The 23,911-nt window shown below is 33.8% G+C and overlaps 1 protein-coding gene and 1 non-coding gene across 3 annotated transcripts in view; both read left to right on the top strand.

Moving 5' to 3' along the window:
• LOC106108991 (insulin gene enhancer protein ISL-1) overlaps window positions 1-22,749 on the top strand; it is a 41,924-nt gene extending 19,175 nt beyond the window's left edge. Inside the window, exons 2-9 of one of the 2 annotated variants that reach the window (XM_013290373.1) lie at window positions 7,846-8,035; window positions 13,319-13,449; window positions 14,797-14,864; window positions 15,760-15,865; window positions 19,306-19,423; window positions 20,204-20,366; window positions 21,536-21,733; window positions 22,201-22,749. In XM_013290373.1, the coding sequence (XP_013145827.1) occupies window positions 7,846-8,035; window positions 13,319-13,449; window positions 14,797-14,864; window positions 15,760-15,865; window positions 19,306-19,423; window positions 20,204-20,366; window positions 21,536-21,733; window positions 22,201-22,308 (1,082 nt within the window). In that variant the 3' untranslated portion in view covers window positions 22,309-22,749. Of the gene's footprint in view, window positions 1-7,845; window positions 8,036-13,318; window positions 13,450-14,796; window positions 14,865-15,759; window positions 15,866-19,305; window positions 19,424-20,203; window positions 20,370-21,535; window positions 21,734-22,200 lie in introns of both variants that reach the window. The other variant, XM_013290372.1, reaches the window with a different exon arrangement.
• A 961-nt stretch (window positions 22,750-23,710) lies between these two features.
• Trnay-gua lies at window positions 23,711-23,800 on the top strand. The gene is given in 2 exon segments: window positions 23,711-23,747; window positions 23,765-23,800. It is a non-coding gene; the product is annotated as a tRNA-Tyr (tRNA).
• Window positions 23,801-23,911: the final 111 nt, after the last annotated feature.

Below are 23,911 nucleotides of genomic sequence, written 5' to 3'. Positions count from 1 at the left end.
CTAACTGTTGCTCGCAACTTCGGCTGTGTGGAATTAAAAAAAAATAGACATATAACCTATGTTACTCACTGATACATAGCTTTTTTAATGGTGTAAAAGTTTTTGAAATCGGGCGAGTAGTTTTTGAGTTATTTCAATACATACAAAAATACAAACATAGATTTAAATTGTAGTCCAAAGGAATTAATAAACTATTCTTTAGGTTTACTTGTTTTTCATTTACACGTGGACACAGTCACGGGTATAGGTAGTAAATAAATCTAAATGAAAGCTCCCGGATTAATAATAATCTATACTATTATAATAAAGCGTAAACGCACACTTCTTTGTTGCCTAAGATGTCAGCAATTACACCATATTTTTGAATAATTCTTTTTCTAATTAAAAGCCCTACACTTACGTCACGCTTTAGGCTATATCTTTTCACGCTATTAAACTTAGGGGACAAATATTTTGGATAAAAACCCTTATGTGGGAAAGAGACCATAAGTTGCTGCCAACATCAAGGAAGAAAGATTACCAAGGATTGTCATGTTATGTCATTTTGACATTTGCTATTGATAATTTGACAAATGTAAACAATAATATAAAGTTTTTATAATATGCGGATGAAGCAGCACGGGAACAGCTAGTGTTAGAATAAAATCCGCATTCTCCAGTTTCGAAAGTGCATGATTCAACTAATCTGTCTGTTTACAAGATTTCTTCTTCCGCATTTACATTGAATACATTTATTTTATAATCCCATCCTAATCTGATTCAATCGAATCGTAAACAACACTGCATTTCCGCAATGCATTAGCCATATCTAAATATAAATTATTAATACCTCATTAGTATTAAAAAATACTTGTTTACAAAACTGTGAAACCTCTATTATTGGTGTCATCTATACTATTATAATAAAGCGTAAACACACACTTCTTTGTTGCCTAAGATTTCAGCAATCACGGCATATTTTTGAATAGTTCTTTTTTTAATAATAAGCCCTACACTTACGTCACGCTTTAGACTATATATTTTCACGCCATTAAACTTAGGGAGTAAATATTTTAGATAAAAATCCTAATGTGGGAAAGAGACCATAAGTTACTACCAACATCAAGGAAGCAATTGTCATTTGTGCATTTGAATTTTGACATTTCATGCGGATGAAGTCGCACTGGAACAGCTAGTTTATTTAGAAAGCTTATTCAAAAGATGAACAAATCACGAGTAAATCCGGGTAACTAATGCTAATATAACTGAACATTGAACTTGACAATTGATATTTGCATCTCTTTCATTCTATTTGACATAAAAGAGACAGTCTCACTGTTGTCAAATACTGTACTAGAAAATCTATTCTAGACGGCCTATCACGAATACTGACAACATATATATTAAACTAGCTTTTACCTGTGACTGTCCACGTGGAATTAAAACAAAAATAGGTAGCTAATGTCGTCTTCTAGACTATCTACGTCTGTGCTAAATTTCATCCATATCCGTTCAGCAGTTTAGGCTACAAACTAACAAACATCCATCTAAAATTCGCATTTATAATATTAGTAGATGCTTCAAGCCCCTAACGAATCAAAATACACCAATATCTTACAAGTATTGTTCAAGATATAAATGACTTTGAATCTTATTGCTTTCAAAATAAAGCTTATTACAGTTTATTAGAAATCAGATTATTGATTTTAAAATATGATTTATTTGTATCCAATAACTTCCAGCTAGCTAAAGTTATAACTTAATTAAAACTTAATAAAAACGTAATAAAAGACATAAGGTATTGACAAAACTATATTTTAAAATTATTCATTTCGACAACACTTTATAATGAATTCTAGCCGGTGTTGGAAGCAATAAAAATGTAAATACAGATTATAAATAACCCCAATTATGTGGAAAAAAACACATTATTTATTCATCAACTAAGCTTCTAAATATCAAAATATTTGTTATTTTTCTTATTAAAATAATTCTATATTATCCAATACGTTTATTATTAATAATTAGCTGTTGCTCGTGACTTTACGTGAAAAATACAATAAAAATAAATCCTATGTTACTTACTAACGTAGCTTTTTAATGGTGAAAGAATTTTTGAAATCGGTCCAGTAGTTTTTTGAGTTATTTCAATATATACAAAAATCCAAAAATGTAAGTCTTTCCTTATAATAATATTAGTATAAATAATATTTTTATTAATTTAATTTATTTATACAAGAATTTTAAGGGTTTACGAGAGAAAGTCAAATAAACAATATTATGACAGTTATAGTTAGCTTCTATCATAGAAATTTCGTTTAAAATAACTTATGTAAATAAAGCGTTAAAAATAACCCATATGTATCACTTTAATTAAAATAAAAATGATATTAATAGAGAAAATGTAACTTTAAAAAAAAACATCTCAAAACTGGTTAAAAACAATATTTTACGACTTTTTAAATAGATTCAAGACAAACCTAAAAAAACTAAACGATCGAAAAAAATTTAAAACCTCTTTTTTATTTTAGAACATACAAACCTAGTACTATTATCTAATTATAACAAAAAACGTAAGATATAGCTGTTGCCCACAACTTCGTCCGCGTGGAGTTTTAAAATTCAAAACATACATTCGCCCCTTTTCTACCTCTCACCTAAAGTAACTTAGTAGTAATCTACATAACAGAAATCTACTGATGCAAGATTCCAAATTTCTTAGCGCGGTAGTTTGGTCACCTTTATTTACTCACTAGCTGTACCTGTGCGGCTTTATCCGCGTGAATTTATGAAAATTTTATTTAATTATTTACATTTGTCAAATTATCAATAGCAAATGTCAAAATGACATGACATGACAAACCTTAGCAATCTTTCTTTCTTGATGTTGGCAGCAACTTATGGTCTCTTTCCCACATTAAGGTTTTATCCAAAATATGTACCCCCTAAATATGTAGCCTAAAGCGTGACGTAAGTGTAGCGCTTTTTATTAAAAAAATAATTATTCCAAAACATATTGTATTTACTGACATCTTAGGCAACAAAGAAGTGTGTGTTTACGCTTTATTATAATAGTATAGTTTACTTACAGATTAATTACCTTCCTAATTGTGAAAGAATTTTTAAAATCAGCCCTGTTGTTTTTGCGTGAATCTAATACATCCAAAAATTCAAATCTTTCCTCTTTATAATATTGTATAAGTTATTAATTAATACAAAATAAGTTAGTAAAATAAAAAATAATTTAAACGCTATGGTAGCAACCCTATAAGTACAGCGACGGGGTCTGCCCATTATTGACACAATAAATTCTATCGCTCGCATTTTTAAACCGGCCTCACACACACATACACACACATAAGTATGTGCCATCGACCGCTTATTAACTTAGTCCTTTTAGCATCTTACTAGACAAAGTAATATGACAAACGACAATAACATTATTAACTAGCTATTGCTCGCGACTTCGTCTCCGTGATATTAAAAAAATAATAAAAATGTTAGCCTATGTTATTTACAGATAAATTTCCTTTCTAATAGTAAAAGAATTAATAAAATTGGCCCAGTAGTTTTTGAGCTATTTCAATATAAACAAAAATACAAATCTTTCCTATTCACAATATGAGAAAAACAAGATCACAATTTGACAATTTCGATTCGACAATTTATAAACTGTCTACAACTAAATATTGTTAATATTTCTCACTATTCACTTCACTTATCTTGTAACTTCTAGTAAGTTACCTGACTGGCGTATTCCACAATTGATGGTGACATACAGGTATGTAAGGATGCAGTGCATCCGCATGTTGGCCGGATTCTCGAGTGCCAAGGAAGTCGGTCGCTCTTTACGATTGCAATTAAAAAAAATCCAATACAAGATCCTCTGTTAGCTAAGTTATTAAGTTTAGGAAATGTTTAGTAAGGCTTTATTTTATAACTAGCTGTTGCCCGCGACTTCGTTCGCGTGGTATTAGAAAACGTACGAACTATTTAAATTAAAGCTAAGTATCCCTCGGGAATGGGCATTTCTCGGGGATGAAGTTTATCCCATGTGTACTCCAGACTTTGTTTTACATCTGTGCCAAATTTCAATAAGATATGTTGAACCGTTGCAGAATGATCGAGTAAACATTAAAAAACTAAATTAATGCATCCTAAGGGAACCGTAACTATTCCCGGGATAAAAAGTAGCCTATGTGTTCTTCCGGACTATGCCCTAAACCTGTGCCAAATTTCATGGAGATCCGTTCAGCCGTTTAGGCTACAAACGCTAACAAACATCCATCCATCCATCCATCCATCCAAACTTTCGCATTTATAATATTAGTAAGATTAGTAAGAAGTAAGATATAAGATGGCAAACAGGCAAGCGGAACCTAAATCCACCGAAATGAAAAGCGACAGCCCATAAACATCCGCAATTACAGATGCACTGCCTACCCTTAATTGAAGAAGGAGGAGACGCACATAAAGAGGACATGCGTCTCCTCCACCGTCAAATCCAATTTTCTATCCCATCCTTTCCTGTCAAGAAAAGGGTAGGAAAGGAAAAGGAACTAAATTTAGGCCCTCGGATATATATAAATATAAAACATAATTATGTTAAAAATAGCACACCACTGTCTGCGGAATCCGATGACACAAGCAACCAGTGATCAGGGCTGCAGAGACAGGAACCTCACAATAAGTGCGGTTTCTAAAATAACTGCCTTTGGAATCGGGCCCTTAATCCAACTGTCTAGCGAGAGCTTCTTGAGATGTTGGTCGAAGCTCTTCGCTATTAGCCCGTGGAACGAAACGACAATCCCATATCTATTATTATTATTACTTGTAATTAAAATTATCAAAATACAGTCACTTCGGTATAAAGTTGAAATAACGAGAATCTTAATAATGCGATTTTTTATTTACATTAAATCGGTACAATGTTTAATTATCACTCTAAAGTATTAAGAATTGCTTTTATTAAATGAAGATAATTACATTTTTATTCTCACATTGTTCAGTTTCCTTATATTTAATTATCGTCCACAAGATGCTTTTAAACTGCATTCATTTTTATTATTTAGGGTTCTGTAAAACAATGGACAAAGAACCATGTATCTAATATTCTAAATCTATTCGATTTTATACACCTTTTATAATAAAACTCGTTCTACTAATTTACTAATCGTTTCTAGTAGTTTATTATCTGTTAGTACTAGTAGTAAAAACCATCATACTTCATACTAATATTATAAATGCGAAAGTTTAGATGGAAGTTTGTTAGAGTTTGTAGCCTAAACTGTTGAACGTATTTCAATTAAATTTGGTATAGATGTAGAGGATAGTCTAGAACACATGGGCTACTCATTTTTGTTTTTTTTTTATTTCACGCGGTCGAAGTCGCGAAAGAAAGTTAGTATTTTATATTTTTTAGATTACAGAAAATAATTTTACTCGGTTTAATTTTACAGTTTATCCAAAATTGTTAACATTTCGTTTTGTGTTTTTACAGCTAGAAAGTATATAATTTTATCTTTCTAATGCAGAAATGCATATCCAAAAAAAGTCATATTATTTTTTTTCAAAGATAATTATAGAAACACCTAAATTAGGTAACTTCCCGAGGGCCCTTGTGCCTAGTCACTCCCTGGAGCGTCCACCGAAGCGATCTAAAAGCTCGGTGGCCTCCCAATCCGGTAATAATAATGATGTAACGCCCCGAGCCGAGGCTCCTGAGGGAGCATTCGAGTTTAGATACTCATAAACGAGGTTTAGGCTAAGCGCCATCTGCGCTCGGCCACCTCAAGCACGGTGAATTTGTAAATGCCTCTACAAGGCAAACAGTGGCCATTCAGTTACAAAATTACAGGTCCAATATAGATTTTACACAAATTGAATGTCTTCCCATTTATATAAAGATTCTTTCTTCCCTTCACCTTAAACAATTACATACGGAACCCACTTTAAATTTAAACAATCGTAATTGTCTATACTTTTTGGGTTAATTACAGCAAAAACTAGCTGCAAGCTCGAGTTATTTCTTAAAGCAAGACCTACTTACAAGTTGTAACTTAATGTGTAGCGTATAACTGTTTGTAAATTTAATGCTCCGAAAAGATTACATCTTTGATTATCTGTTTAACATTGAAAACAAAGTTTTTGTAAGCATTAATAGCAATAGTTAAAAATCAAATGTAATACAAAATTATAGATATTATGGAAGTGGATGGGAGGGAAATGTCCTTTCTGTGCGTCCCTCAGTCGATTTAAAGTAGGATCTTCTTTTCTGGATCTCTATGGACAGCGGTAGAAAGTTTTCTTCTTCTTCTTCTGAGGCACTACAGCCGCGGGTGGGCCTGGGCCTGGTCCAGTAAATCTCTCCACTTCTGTCTATTTTGGGCCTTTTGCTTCCAGCCCTTGACGCCGATGTTCTTAAAATCGCGTTCGACAAGAGACAAGAAAGTTTTCTACTGAATACTAAAAGAAATCAATTTAATCTCACTATCTCACTGATATTACTAATAATATAAATGCGAAAGTTGTTGGATGTTTGTTAGAGTTTGTAGCCTAACCACAGAAAGGATCTCGATGAAATTTAGTATAAACGTGAAGGATAGTGTGGAAGAACATTTAGGCTACTCGATTTCGATTTATCTATTTCCACGCGGACGAAGTCGCGGGCGAAAACTAGTGTTTATTAATTCTCTCTAATCCCTGTAATATAAATTGATAATATGATATCCATCAATCTATAAAATGCTTCGTCCCCGTGAAAGTAAAAATAATAAAAAATATAGCCTATGTTACAGATTACCTTTTTAATGGTGAAATAATTATTAAAATCGACCCAATTGTTTTTGAGTTATTTCAATACATATAAAAATACAAATCTTTCCTCTTTATATTATTAGTATAGATAATTGAAATGTTTGTTACGGACCAAAAACAGATTTCGTACTCAAAATCAAATAGATATCAAAAAAACGATTTTTAACTACGCTACTTTAAGCTACGTTTGTTCCGATATCAAAAACAGCTGAACATATTTTGACAGGAAAATAGCTGATTTAAGCTATAAATAATTTTCTCTAAACCTTTTTCTACATTTTTAAATTCTTTTCTAGAAAATTCGCAGACGAAAGCTATAATCAATGTAACTTATCAAAGTGAAACCGCAAACTTAACGATGCTATTTAAGTTATTTGTGAATCTTAATCACTGTTTATTTGCTTATAATTATTTTACCTTATATTGTAAGCTACAAGTTAGAAAGGGACAGAAGATGAGACGGATAGAGCTTTGTCCGTCAGTTGGGCGGGACAAACTGCAACACGCCCACAGAACTTATCGATTTCGCCACGATGTATAATATATTCATAATTCCTTTGTTATATGCCTTTATGTTTCACTATTAATTCGTATTATTCCTTTTAATTTGGGACAACAGCCTCGAGGTTATTAGGGACCCCTTATATTAGGAAATTCGATGCAAAAAATCTATCTTACTAATATTATAAATGCGAAAGTTTAGATGGATGTTTGTTAGAGTTTGAAGTCTAAACGATTGAACGAATTTCGATGAAATTAGGTACAGATGTAGAGGGTAGTCTGGAAGAATACATAGGATACTGACTTTTGTTTTCTTAACAAGCGGACGGTGTCGCGGGTGTAAGCTAGTAATATAAAGGAAATATTTGGATCTTTCTTCGTATTGAGATAACTCAAAAACTAATGGGCCGATTTAAATTTCACCATTAAAAAGCTATGTTATCAATAACATGTGTATTTTTTATTGTTTTCTTAATTTCACGCGAATGAAGTCGCAAGCAACATCTAGTACTAGCATAGAAGTAACCTCAACCTCTTTTCTGTTTTTAGAGAAACTCCGCCTGTCATTATGCGTGGGCTGTGGCGGCCAGATCCACGACCAGTACATCCTGCGCGTGGCTCCCGACCTCGAGTGGCACGCAGCCTGCCTCAAGTGCCAGGAGTGCAGGCAGTTCCTTGATGAATCCTGCACGTGCTTCGTCAGGGACGGCAAAACTTACTGCAAACGGGATTACACAAGGTACTGCAGGGGTAAAGTTTAAACACTTCGGGAAATAATTTTAGGAAAGTGTTGCAAGATGAGTTTTCTCCGTGTTTGCTCAAGACTTTGAGTGAAATAAAAAAAATATGCTCTATATTACTTAAAGATAAATTACCTTTCTAATGGTCAAAGAATGTTTAAAAAAGGACAAGTAATTTTAAAGTTATTTTAATACAAAAATACAAATCTTTCATCTTTATAACATTAGTAAAGATAAATGCGAAAGTTTAGATAGAGTTTAGAGTTTGTTGCCTCAACTGCTGAACGGATCTATGTCATCTTTTTTATAACATAAGTTGACAAACGAGCAAGCGGCCACCTGAATCCGCGAAAATGGCGAAGCGACCGCTGCCCATAGACATCCGCAATTGCAGACGCGTTGCCTACCCTTAACAGAGGAGACGCACATAAAGAGGATACTTCCCCTTCCTATGCATCTCCTCCACCGTCGAATCCACTTTCCCTTCCCATCCCGTCCTTATAAGAAAAGGGTATTTATTATCTTTTTGTCATAGATGTAGAGGATACTCTGGCAGAACACGTAAGCTATCTACTTTTGTTTTTTCGATTCCACGCGGACGAAGTCGCAGGAGAAAGCTAGTACTTAATGATATTTGATTATTTGTTAGCTTTGAATAGACTTTGAAACTAGATCGATTTTAAAAATGCTTTCCCTATAAGAAAGTTACATCAAAACTGAGTGAAAATGTTATATTTTATTATAACATTAATAAACAGCGTATTTCTGAAACCCTAAAACTGACCAACCCAGGCAAATCCGGGGCAGGTAACTAGGTTTTAATGAATTACTAAGCCCTAAGTTTTCGTTCAAGTAAAAACATTACAGCATAGGTATAGAAATCTACCATAAATATTATTCCGAATTCCACAAAACGAGATCAAGTTATATAAACTCTAATTAAAGCAATTCAAACAAATTAAATTCAACATGAAATAGCAAACATCGAACGTCAAACGAACACGCAAACACGCCGTCAAACGCAGCTTACAAACGGTTAATTATAGTTCGTTTACACAGAACTGCATTAAAAAATCTATTCCATAATACGTCAGTCATTTTTAACTCGGCGCCACTTTTTCAAAACAACACCAAAGATGATTTCACTAAAATAACTCGCATATGTTTACCATTTCACCCTTCCATCTCGATTCCAATGCTAAAATATAGAATTACCATCAACAAACTGCAGTATAACACGATAAACAGTTTCTCATAACCTCAAACCTTATTACAAACGGAATAAACTCTATAATCCTTTAGCTAGCATTTTAGCAAAGGTAAATATAATTTTGCCGCCGTATACAGTGATGTTCAGAGAAAACAAACTGAGTTTGACTGAGCATTATGTATTTGGGCGCCAAAACAAACGTCAGTTTGACAGCGCGGCGGGCGGCGGGAACATGATATGTCTATGGTAATGTTTGTCCTCGTTTACACCGGCCCGGATAAGCGGGTTTTCTATTACACTTTTTTATTCAAACTGTGTAAATCAACACTTTTAATCTCCGTATTGACCAATTTAATAACTGTGAGTATTTTTATGTTAGATTTTAAAAAAATTAAGAAAATAATCAAAACTGAAATCTTTGTATTTTAGGTTAGGTTTCGTTTAAAAAAATGGTTAATTAAATAGGCCTGGGCAATATACAGATAATAAAAACAAACCGGTATAAATTACATCAATCAATTTTTGTTTTTAAACGTTATAAATCGGAAACAAAATCGAAGTATTAACATCCTCCGGACGCGCTGACAGACAAACGCATCGATAGAAGGAAGTTGATGAGATTCATAAACAATAATTAATGTTCATTAACACTTTACTAAAAGTGGAAATAACGGATTTAAATTTTGAGGTTATGTTACGAATCACACAAATCTATACATAATAATAAAATTGGAGTGTCTGTAATATCAAAAGCAAAACCCTAGATTTTAGAAAGATGACGTATGCGTTGCTTTTAACGAAAATCACATTTAAAATTTTGTCTGTCTGTCCACAAGCCGCGTTTGTTCTGGGCAATCTCCGAAACCGCTGAACCGATGTCGACCGTACTTTCTCTGAAGAATAGCTTAATATTGCGTGGAGGAAATCGCGGGCAACAGCTGAATATAACACGTATTTATACACTAAAAAGCCTTATTTTTATACCTAAAGTTTAGTTCAATATAAAACATCAGTAAATAAATATTAAATTACACTGAAAATCCGATAGTAAAGGATTTTCTTAACTCAACCCTTCAACAGACAGGACGGAAACCGTTGTTTGTGCATCGGATATAGTTACCGACGTAAACAGCGGATATATAAGAATATTTAACCTCAACTTCTACTAATGTTGAAATAACACGATATATTTATAGATCAAACTAGTTTTTACCCGCGACTTTCTCGCGGATTTAAATAAACTTAATAAATAGGCTATGTTTTTATAACAAACATCGCTAAGCTGTTTATGATATACATAACAATGTAAACGCATTTTAAAAGCAAAAGTTTAGATGGATGGATGTTCGAGTTTGTAGCCTAAACGGCTGAACGGATCTCAATGAAATTTGGTATAGATGTAGAGTATAGTCTGGAAGAACACATAGGCTATTAACTTTTGTTTTTTTGAACTCCACGCGGACGGAGTTGCGGGCGCAACCTAGTATTTTTATAATATACTAGCTTTCGCCCGCGAGTCCGTCCGCGTGGAATTAAAATTAACAAAACAAATAGCCTTGGTGTTCTTCCAGACTTTGTTCTACATCTGTGCTTTTCATCAAGATTTTTGTATGTATTGAAATAACTTAAAAACTACTGGATCGATTTCAAACATTCTTGTACCTTTAAAAAAGGTATGTTTACGCAGTGATGTCGCGAGCAAAATAGTAATACTATAAGTTATAAAATTATCGTGTATATTATCATAACGTACTTGTATATACGCAGATGTTTAACGCATCTGTGTGTTTAACAAACATTGCAGTAAAAGGAGAAGCGATGCGGTATCAGGTTACGCTAATTGAGGGGTCGTCGGGGCGCAAATCTCACCCTCTGACAGCTACGCCTAAGTTATATTTGATGTACTAAGTTAGATAATTTTGTACTAGCCGCCCGAAACTCGGTTTGTGCAGAATTGTAAAACTTAAATGCAATACAGCGAGATTCGTTAAGCCGTTCCGGAGACTAGCAACAAATCGGAATTTCATCATCATCTCCCCTGCCTTATCTTACTCCTGTAGGGTCAGCACACCGGGTTTTCGTCCTCCAAAGCACTCTATCATCCGTCATCTCAGTCATAACTCCCTTCTTGATGTCATCACGCAATCCATCCAACTCTTTCTAGGTCTACGTCTACCGATGTACCTCCACATTCATAACTAACAAACCGGAATTTCGACATAAATTTTTTAGCCTCTTAAAGCTAATTAATACAAAGTTATCCCATCGAAAATACATACTCAATATAGACAAGAGATCTATTTATTAAATTCTGTACATACAATGTTTCCCCACTGACCATTCTTGTCTCAGCTTGTGTGGCCAATGTTTGTACAGCCGACAGTTGACAGCTGACAGCTGACAGCCCCGACTGCAATGACAGGATGGAATCGGGACGTCGCGAAATGTTAGGATGTTCAAAGCAGTAAACAAATACGGGGTAGACAATCTTTATATGGTTTACTAGATTTCGCTCGCGATTCCGTCCGCACGTAATAAATAAAACAAAAGTGAGTAGCCTATGTGTTCTTTTAGTCTATCCTCTGTCTTTGCCAAACTTCATCGAGATCCGTTTAGGCTTAAACATCCATCTAAACTTTCGCATTTATAATATTAGTGAGATATATACGTAGCTCCCGTAGTATTCGTGTGACACTTTACTTACTGCGTTGGCGCAGCGACCTAAAGTGGGTCTTGGCCTCCGACACGAGAGAGCGCCAGCGTCTTCTATCCTATGACATTATAAAAACTATTTTAGAGTTTACATTCCGTTAAAAACTAGCTTTCGCCTGCGACTTCATTCAGAATTTAAAACTTACTAAACAACATTTTTTCCAATGTTTTTCGGTTCCGATAGTGAATTGTAAAATATAATATTACAAGAATTATAATCAAAAAGGTTATTTATGAAAATTAACTGCATAGGCGTTAATATTTTACATAAAATCGATTTTATATAAAAGGGAAAAGCATTGAAAAGCGAGCAAAACCCTAAGTACATTTTGAAACAACCCCCGGGGAGGTTGTTGACCGGCACTTTACGGGATGAAAGCCTCCCCCGTCCTCCCCCATCCCCTACTGCGCAACCCCCGACCAATACCGCTAAAAGCATCGCCTATACATAGGGTAGGTAGGGTTAGTAAAACATACAGGGAAATTTTGAAGAGGAAATAATTTTTGTATATTTTTAACACCATGAATACCTATATAAGCCGTTGAAAAAACTTTTTTGAAAAGAAAGAACCTTTTTTGGTATGTTTTAAAAAGATATATGAATTGTTATTATTTTTAAATATGAATAAAAGTATCTGAACGAACATATGAAACCTTTTTTTACTATTTTTGCAATTTCTATGAAAAGTTTTTCAAATCTCCGTAGTATTTAAGGCAATTGAATACTCTCTAAACTGTTCAAATTAAAATGCTTGCATAATGTTAACTATTTAATTTATTTTAACAGTTCTAACTGACAATTGAAATTTCGCCTGCACACGCAAAATTGTAAAAATGGTGGTTAAGCAAATGATAATAGATGGCGCTGGCAACAGTTGTAAATATTCATTAATTAAAAATAAAAACATATTTTAAATCAAATAGTTATAATGAATAAGGAAGTTATTTGTAAAATAAGTTGCAAAACTAAATACAGAATATTTAATATCGTACTGGCTGTTAAGAAAGCAATAGACACAATTTGAATTAAAAAAAAAACACAGATTTTAGGCGCGAAATAAGAGTGCAAGATATCAAACGAACATTGTAACAACGCTTTTATTTTATCAAATATTTATAATATTATAAAGAGGAAAGATTTATATTTTTGTATGTATTTAAATAACTCAAAAACTGGGCCGATTTAAAAAAAAATCATCATTAAAAAACTACGTTATCAGTTACTAACATAGGTTATTTTTTTGTTTTTATTTCACGAGACGAAGTAGCGAGCATTAATCACCAAAAAAGGAAGATTTTATAAATAATAATAGATTTCTTTATTCTTTTTACATTTCTTTTAACAGTGTTATATTGACAGGTTATTCGGTACGAAATGTGATAAATGCGGAGCTTCCTTCAGCAAGAACGACTTCGTGATGCGCGCCAAAACGAAGATATACCACATCGATTGCTTCCGATGCTGCGCGTGCGCACGGCAACTTATACCAGGTAAATCATCATCATCACCCTTACCTTATCCTACTCCCGTCAGACGCACCAATTTTGTCCTCAAAATAACTCTATCATACGTCATCTAAGTCACTTCATGTCACCTTTCACGCAATCCATCCATTTCTACGTCTTCTACCGGTGTACCACACTCATAACTAACGTCCTTGTTACATACAATTCACCCCTCATAACATGTCCATACCACGCTAACCTTTTACTTAATTTCTACCACTGGGGCTTATTCTTAAATTTTAATATGCTATAGTATAGTATAGTGATTTGGTGTAGGCATAGGAAGGGGCAATATCCTCTTTATGTGCGTCTCCTCTTCCGTCGGATAAGGGTAGACAACGCATCTGCGATCGCAAATGTCTATGGGCAGCAGTCGCTTAGCCATTTTGGCGGATTCAAGTGGCCGCTTGCTTGTTTTCCACCTTTTGTTATAAAAAAAAAATAGTATACCAGGATCCTAAGTAATTGTAAAAGTAGAAGTAATCAAATGTCTTGGCGCTTCGGAATCATTTGGTACCCAGAGCTGTATTCAGACATCTTGATATATCAAATATTGAATCCTATTTCACTGAAATTAGTGCTTTCTACGTTTGTTTAAACAATTTGCAGTTAAAATAACACACGATTGTAGGAATCAAACGGTAAATTATTTATTCCAACGTTTATATATATGATGCTTATTTTGTTATTTACTTTTTAATAATGGATGATAATTGTTTTCGAATGTTAAAGCCGTTACATACCTTCAGTTGTAATTGGACATGCAATATACAATTAAAAATGTGTCTACACACAATTTTAACCGTTTTGTTCGACTGTTCTGTGAAATTGAAATTGTTAAGTGGAATTTAGTGCTGGATGTTGGAAATTAATATTGAAGATTGCTTAATAACAATTTGAATTTCAGTGTTGTGACTAATTTTATTTTTTTTATAACATAAGGTGGCAAACGAGCAAGCGGCCATCTGAAACCGCCAAAATGGCGAAGCGACCGCTGCCCATAGACATCCGCAAATGTAGATGCGTTGCCTACCCTTATACGACGGAGGAGGAGACGTACATAAAGGGGATATTTCCCCTTCCTATGCATCTCCTCCACCGTCAAATCCACTTCCTCTTCCCAACCTCTCCTTATAAGAAAAGGGTGGCAAGAGAAAGGGACTTAAATTAGGCCTCCAGCACCACACTCATCAGACTGTACACGGAATTGCTTCCATTTGACGCCTGTCTTCTGTGTGGTCGTGGTATGACTGGGGGGGGTGCCGGCCCTGCAGTGCTAAAGCGGCACTACCACTTTTAATTTATTGTAAATAACAAAGGTTTTTGTTTCAGGAGACGAATTCGCGTTACGGGAAGGTGGTGCGTTGTACTGCAGGGAAGATCACGACGTGTTAGAAAAGGTTTCTTTTATGTTTTTTCTGCATGTTTTAAATACCTTAACGTCTATTTCTTTTACTTTAAAATAACAAATATGTTTTATATGATCGTTACAATTTTGACTAGAAGAGTAAATTTTAGTAAATTAATTAGTATTCATATTTTTATAGAGCGTCGGTGGCTCAGTGGTTTAACTTGCCTTGTAATCTTGTGGTCTTGAGTTCGAATACCGACACGTAATAGTGTGATTTTCGATTTTTCGAATTCTCATATGTACATAATTTAGCCGACGTTATTACGGTGAAGGAAAACATCATGATGCATATATCGGGGAAGAAATTCAAAGACATGTTTGTGACAAGACTATGATGGCCTAGTCAGTAACTTAGGGTAGGCTCCGAGCTCATTGGAGATGTAACTGGTGATGATGATGTATATTTTTTTCAGTTTTGATAATCCTTTTCGTTTGATTATTTTAATATTGTCTAATCCAATATTACTTAACTAGCTGTTTCCGTGCGGCTTCACCCACATGAAATTATAAAAACTTTATTTTATTGTTTACATTTGACAAATTATTAATAGCAAATGTCAAAATGACATGATGACAATCCTTGGTAATCTTGCTTCTTTGATGTTGGCAGCAACTTATGGTCTCTTCCCCACATTAGGGTTTTTATCCAAAATATTTACCCCCTAAGTTTAATGGCGTGAAAATATATAGCTTAAAGCGTGACGTAGGTGTAGGGCTTTTTATTCAAAAAAGAGTTATTCAAAAATATGTTGTGATTGCTGACATGTTAGGCAACAAAGAAGTGTGTGTTTACGCTTTATTATAATAGTATAGATTTAAGCTTTGTTGTATTATTTGTGCAGAGGTATTAAATAAATAAATTCTTATAAATGATATTACGTTAGAGTGCGAACACAAGCGGCAGCAGTGGCGCCAACGCGGAGAGTAACAACAACACAACACTAAGCAACAACAATTCACATCTCCCACACGAGCTGGGCTCCATGTCTGGTAAGTATATACAAAATTACCTTTTTTTGTTTTTTTCTGTAGTAGTCTATGTCACAGTAGCCAATTCCTTCCCCAATACTTCATTACAATGATTATGTCTACACAGAGAATACAAACACATTACGATTAATTAGCCCTTTTGAAACTGACAAAAAGGTACAAAAAACATATATCAGACCCTTATATATAATCTATAACTATACCTATTTTAATATTAAAAAAGTAAGATTTGTTTTTTATGTATGAATTGAAATTAAAAAACTACTGGGTCGATTTCAAAAATTCTTTCACTATTAAAAATCAACGCTATCACTGAGTAACACAGTCTGTTTTTTTACTATTTTTTTTATACGACGTGTACGAAATCGCGAGGAACAACTAGTAATGTATACATTTAACCCTTAAATGCTCAATTTTTTCCTTTTAAATACCATAAATTGAAACGGGTAGTGAATTGAACATAGATTAAGGAAAAACAAAGATTTTTTTTTTTCAAAATAGTCTATTACGTATAGAAGAAAAGACTGGTGTATAAATGGAACATCATGCATTAAAGGGTTAAGGTTTTCTTTTTTTTATTACATTTTACGACTCATGATGTCGTAGAAAGTAAGCGTTTGTTTATTACTGTTTAAAAATGTTGTCCAGATAATTTCGTTCTGGAGGAAATTACGTTTTGGATAGAAACATCCATCCAAAGAGTGTTTAGTTCTGTTTTACGGTTCTCATCGTCTCGTATTTCCAAAAAATATCAATCTTTTATCGTGTTACAGACATAATTAGCGATTATATCTTATCAGAGGTGAACTTCAAGTATTTGTACACATTGATTCCTAATTTAACACTGATTACAGGTACAGCTAACCAAACGGTTAAAACTTTGACAGTTAAAGCATTTTTATTACTAGCTTTCACCCGCGACTCCGTCCGCGTTGAAATAAAAAAAGTGACTAGCCTATGTGTTTAGACTATCCTCTACATCTAAACCAAATTTCATCGAAATCCGTTCAGCAGTTTAGGCTACAAACTCAAACAAACATCCATCTAAACTTTCGCATTTATAATATTATTATAAGTATAAATGACTAGCTATCGCCGCGACTCCGTCCGCTTTGAAAAAAGTGACTAGCCTATGTGTTTGTTAGACTATCCTCTACATCTAAACCAAATTGCATCAAAATCCGTTCAGCCGTTTATGCTACAAACTCTAACAAACATCCATCTAATTTCGCATTTATAATATTAGTAAGATTATGAATACTGTTTCTAACAGCGACCGTCATCGGAAAATGGCGAAAATCAATTATGCACTAAATACTACGTCTTATAGCCTATTTATTTATAGAGGTCTGTGTGTTTGAATATGACTGAAATATTTCTATTTATTCTTTTGACATCTTTGGGATTACTTTTATACACTTTCGTTCAAAATTGTTCTAATGTTGTAATTAATTTTCATTCTAGAAGATTTATAATACTTTAATATTAAGAAATACGCATTTAGTAATATTTCATACTTTCCTAAATCACAGTTAACTATACTTATCAATAACTTAAGGATTCATTTAGACGACTTTAATTTAAATATTTTTTTTACAAGTAGAATTAATATTTAGGTTTCTAACGCCTAACTTACTGGAGGTACACAATAGTAGCTATTTATTTTACTCAATAATAAAAAATCAATGCATTATAAACGATATAACTCGCGTTGCCCACCGTACGTTATCTATGGGCCTTTGAAGTGCGCCGACAAAGCGGACGCCGCTTTAAATTGGCCGCGAAAACTCAAGTGGACGGCCTTTTTTATCTAATTAATCTCATTGATGATGAAAAAATATATATAATGTAATGACTGGACTGACACTACGATAAAAGTTACTTATAAGAGAAGAATAGACCGATCTTTTGACCCTTTTTTTATTAACTTGCAAGAAAAGAAAATAGAAGAATTCAATTTATTTTCCCAGACGTATGTACAGAAGCATAATCATCTTGATTTCCTAATTAAGTTTATAATCCCGCGCGGAATCACAGGCAATAGCTAGTCTAGAAATACATTTATTACTGTACCAAAGCCGAAATATAAAAGAATAATTTCTTATAGTAAATAAACTATAAATAGTATAGGGATCTCCGCTCGCCGTAATTATAAAATACTAGCTGTTGCTGTCGACTTCGTCTACTTGAAATTAAAAACAAATGGCAAAGAAACACAGTCTATGTTACTCACTGATAACGTAGCTTTATAAAAAGGAAAGAATTTTTGAAATCGACCCAGTAATTTTTGAGTTATTTCAACACATAAAAAATGCAAAAAACAGAAATCTTTCCTCTTTATATTAGTATAGAGTATAGATATAGATTTTGCTTGTTATAAATAAAGATATAATTTATCTATCAAATCAAAACTGTTGACAATAGATAATACAAATCGATAGAACGATTAAAGTTAGATTGTCTATGATACAAGATTATTTTTTTATTAGTCATTAGTATCAGAAAACAGTATTTATTTAAAAATACTTGATGGGAAAATGTGGTCTAAATTAGAGTCAAATAAGTTTATGGTAAAACTTATTTACAATCGAAATCGATATCCGATCTTAATTGTTTATCTGTGCTATTTTCTAATACCATTTTTAATTAGCTGGAATTTAAATTAACCGAAAAAAAATTGTATTCCGTTTCGTACAGAGTATTGAAAAGAATTTTGATTCGTGGAACAAAATTTACATTTTATTTTCGGTGAGATATACTCGTATTTATGCATTTTAATCCATCAATCAGTCTAATTATCGCCTTTAATAATAACGTTGCTTTTGCCATTAGAAAATTAACAAAAGGGTTGCCATAAGCCAACGTCCAAAGATTAACAAAGGTGTGAAGTGTGGATCAATGGAACACGCGGGCCCTTGATCCCTAATCATGCACTGACCCTTCCGTTAGGGTCAGTCAGAGTCTATTAAATATAGCTTTGATTAAATATGCAAATAAGTACATTCTCTACAAATTTAATTGAAATTTTTCCTATATGTGTATTTGAATAACAAAGATCATAAACGTCGCAGTACTTGGTTATTTTACGATTGTTTTCTTGCGGCTTTATTCGCATGAAATTAGGAAAATTTTATTTTATTGTCTACTTTTGCCAAAATGAGATGACATGATTATAAACCATGGCAACCTTGTTTCCTTGATGTTGGCAGCTTGTAGTTTAAGGTCCCTTTCCCACATGAAGTTTTTTTTTCCAATAAATTTATTTATAGTTTAATATCGTGAAAATGTATAGCGTAAAGCGTGTCGTTAGTGGTATTTTTATTTAAAAAACATTATAATTATTCAAAAAACATGCTTTAATTGCTGACATCCTAAGTAACTAAGTAACTAAGTAATGTTTAAGCTTTATTATATTGGTATTGTTATGTATTTTTCTATAGACTCTGGCAGCGAATCTGGCTCCCATAAAAGTGGGCGCGCGCGCACGGCTAATGCGGCCGACGGCAAACCCACTAGAGTACGCACCGTGCTCAATGAGAAGCAGTTACACACGCTCAGGTCAGTATTATATATCTGAATATCTGGCCAGATATACGCACACACACACACAATCTTATTATAAAAATTATAAACACACGTATTATAAAAAAAAAACATACACAAACACACACACGTGTAAATACCAAAGACATTAAAGAAATATATAAACGAGGTAGTAAAGGATATTTTCACTGTTCGTCACTTGCCCTTATCCCTCACGAAGGTTGGCTCAGTATGTGCTCTTCCATACATCTCTATCAGCCGTCATATCTGAATCCACTCCTTTCTTAAGCATATCCTCTTTCACACAATCCATCCATACTTTCTCCGGTCTTCCTCTACATTTGTAGCCAAAGCCAATAAATATATTTACTGTTACTTTCTTTAAAAGGTTATTAATTTTCAAGTTTAGTGCCACCTCGTAGCCTTCTAAACAATATCATATCTCCTACCTTATCCTTCTCCCGTAGGCACCGTGTCTTCGTCCTCCAAATAACTCTATCATCCGTCTTCTCAGTCACTCCCTTGATCATGCCACCTTTCATACAATCCATCTCTTTCTAGGTCTTCTACCGATATACCACTCTCTTAACTAACCTCCTTGTTACATATGATTCATCCGTCATAACATGCCCCCATGCTAACCTTTTACTTCTTAATTTCTTCTAATAATTCAAATTTATTAATAATTCAAACTTCCTCTAATATATTAATTTCGTATCTTCTCCATACATCCATCTAACAACCAACTTAACTCCATAATTATACAATTTATGAAAATAAGCATACATTTCTCAGGACTTGCTACGCTGCAAACCCTCGCCCTGACGCGCTGATGAAGGAGCAGCTCGTGGAGATGACAGGCCTCAGTCCTCGCGTCATCAGGGTTTGGTTCCAAAACAAACGCTGCAAGGACAAGAAGAAAACTTTGCAACTTAAAATGCAAATGCAACAGGAGAAGGTGGTAATTTATCCTTTGGTATATCTTCTTTAATATTTACTAGCTGTTGCTCGCAACTTCGTCTGCGTGAAATTAAAATATAATAAAAAACATGGCCTATGCAACTCGGAGATAAGGTAGATTTTTAATGGTTAAATATTTTTTAAATTGGTCTAGTAGTTTTTGAGTTATTTTAATATGTACAAAAATACACATCTTTTTTCTTCGTAATATTAGTTTAGAGTATAGATTAAAAACAGAATAAAAAAGGTTAGGTTTCTAAACGAATATTTGAATTTTAGAACGATGCGTAACGGGTACGTTGTCTATGAATATCAGTGTTGCCAAACTAATAGAAAAAAACTTCCCAATAAATATAACGGTTATTTGTTTTTATTTGTGAAAAAGAAACGAGATAAGACATTCAATATTTTGCGGTGCAAGTTTAAATTACATTCAATTTATGTATTAATTTAAATACACCGTCACTTATACAGGATGTTTTGAAATAACTCGTTATATGAGTACTAGTTTCCTTGACCCAAAATATGTCGATTAATAAAACTTACCTTATAAGACATCCAATTTTATTTTTAGCCACGCATTTAAAACGGTGTCTGTTTTGTTGTACAATCTTTACATAAACTATTTATAAATAGTGAAGAGTAATGGTACTTTTCCCTTCCATACCACTTTTTTATGAAAGGGGAGGGATGTAAACCAGAATTAAGATTGAATGTAGGCTACAAAGGTAGAGGAAAGAGGATATGCTTAAGAGAGTTCATTCAGTTATGGCTAATATGTATGGCAGAGTACATACTCTGCCGACCCTTCTCGGGGCAAGGGCAAGTGTTAATGTTTGTTAAGCTAGAGCTTGCCCACGATCATTGAAGACAGTGATGCAGTCGAAAGATAGTTAGGGCCCAACTTTAGTCTCTTTTCCTTCTCACCACAGATGAGACGTATAGGAAGAGGAAACACCCTTTTATGTGTGTCTTCTCCTCCGTCACTTAAGGGTGGGCAACGCATCCGCTATTGCGAGAGCCTATAGGCAATCGCTTCGCCAGTTTGCCGGATTCAGGTGGCCGCTTGCTCGTTTGCCACCTTATGACTTAAAAAAAAGATGGTACACGCTAGCGACATAGATAGCAGTTTTCTCTTCCTGTTAATGACGATGGTTGTTGGAACAGGAAGGCCGTAGGCTGGGATACATGTCACTGGGAGTACCACTAGTGGCGGGGTCTCCGGTGCGGCACGAGGCGGGCCCGCTGCCGCTGGAAGTGACCGCCTACCAGCCGCCCTGGAAGGCGCTCTCGGACTTCGCGCTGCACGCGGACCTCGACCGCGCGCCGCACCACAGCGCCGCCTTCCAGCACCTCGTCAGTCAGGTACACACCCAACACACACCCAACACACAACCAACACACAACCAATACACAGTTAGACAACACCAACAGCTGTCAACACACGACTATGGACTTTATAACTTGCTCGCGACTTCTCCATGAAATTGAAAAAAAAAGCAGCCTGTTCTACTCACTGATAAGCTTTTTAATCAAAGAATTATTGAAATAGGTCATATAGTTTCTGAGTTATTTCAATACATAGACGATTTTTATCGACTTAAACCATTATAGAAGCTTTTTTTTCTGGGTGAAGTTATTCACTTTCGGGTATCTGGATAGTATCGGTCTTTGGAGGATAGTAGCTACTTAACGTTATAGCAAAGTAAGCCATAGCATTGTGTTTTAAAAATAACAGTTATAACAAAAGACATATACTTGATAGTGAATCACACTAATAATGTGTATAAAAGTTTAATTAGATTTATTAGAGTTCCCTTCGTTTCTTTCAGATGCATGGCTACGATGTCCCTTCCCTGCCTCCACCACGTCCTCAAGGAGGCGAGGACAACTACGTCACATACCTGGAGAGCGACGACAGTCTCCCTCCCTCGCCCTAGTGCCGTCTCACATAATCACCTCCACGCGAGAGGGACGGACGATGTTTCCGAACGAAAGCGCAACGAACTGTCAACGTCAAGTTGTAATGTGGCGCCGTACCAACATTGAGACACTGAGTGATGTGATTAAAATATTTTAAATGTTGGCATCAATTTTAAATCGAATAAATTGTGTTCTAAAGTTAAAAATAAATAAAAGATTTTGTTTTTTAATACTTTTTATTTCAAATGGTCAGTGTTTTTATTTGTGTTGATTATAGTTTGAACATTCAATTGAGAAGTGGGATAGTGCAAAGATTTGAATAGAATTAAGTAATATCTTGCCAATTTTGTATGGGTAAGTATTCACGACAATGGTCGTATCGACAGTTATAGATTATTAAAATTCCCGACTTCCTCTTGTCATGTAATATTTTTATTGTTACAAACACGTATGATATTTTTAAGGTTTTATTTTCTTTATTGAATGTGAAAAGGTGAAGTAAATAAAACCTTGGATTATTGTTGAAATTGTAAATTGCACAAATTGTTAATAAGAACTTTTAACAAATAATTTACTATTTTATGTGATGTTTACCATTAGTTGTATATTTATTAGAATGTACTTAATTTGTTTTATCCTAAAATAACTAAGATCTGGTTTTCAATGTACATTATATGTAAATAATATTGTATAAATATATACAAGTTAATTATGTAGGCTTAATATTACAATTTTAATTAGTAAATTATGTGTATAATCTGTAACAAGCAGCCAGTCATTTTTATTAGGTGTAATTGTATTGTTTCAATGAAATAAATTTAATTTTTACTTTTGAATATTTTTAGCTACCCAACGGCTTAACAGCACAACTTGTCTCTAGCTATTAATAAAAAAATGCTATTTTTCACAAATGACATAAGTGTTCTTAACACTATATATTATTGGATTTTCACGTGGTTTTCCGCGAAATTCACTTTTGTGATTGTTAAACTGCGAATGTCGTGTTGTTAAAGAACACAATTCCAAGATGTCTACATAACCTTTTCATCTATTTTCAAATTATCAACTAAAAATGGATGTCAAGTAATATTTAATAGAAACAAGATGTCTAATTTATTTGGTAGCTAAATCTATACACTGTATTTAGATGTGAGCATTATATTAATAAAAAATTGAGTAATTAAAGTTTTTTTTACAATAATATTCCCTAAACCTATCAATTTCCCGTCAATCCATTCGACCAACTAAATGCAATAAATTCAGTTAGTTACCTTTGATTTTTATCGAGCAATTCATATTTAAATTGCATTCAACAAACTTTTCATAGGACAATTTAAATATTTAGTTATCTGTGGAGCATTTTTATTTCTTTAAAAATAGTTTTTTTTTTAATTTCTCATTTTCAATGCGTCACATATCCCTTCGATAGCTCAGTTGGTAGAGCGGTGGACTGTAGTTGTAATAAAAATTGAAATCCATAGGTCGCTGGTTCAAATCCGGCTCGAAGGAAGCAATTTTTTTGTTTATTATTTAATAAAAACTAGAAGTTTAAAATATTTTACTTTGCAAAACTTAAACAATACCGCCCTAAACTAGTTACAAATTGTAATTTTAGATGAA

Source organism: Papilio polytes, unplaced genomic scaffold, assembly GCF_000836215.1.
Source record: "Papilio polytes unplaced genomic scaffold, Ppol_1.0 DF821400.1, whole genome shotgun sequence".
NCBI classification, from domain to species: Eukaryota; Metazoa; Arthropoda; class Insecta; order Lepidoptera; family Papilionidae; genus Papilio; species Papilio polytes.
This window is presented reverse-complemented; position numbering and strand designations above follow the sequence as displayed.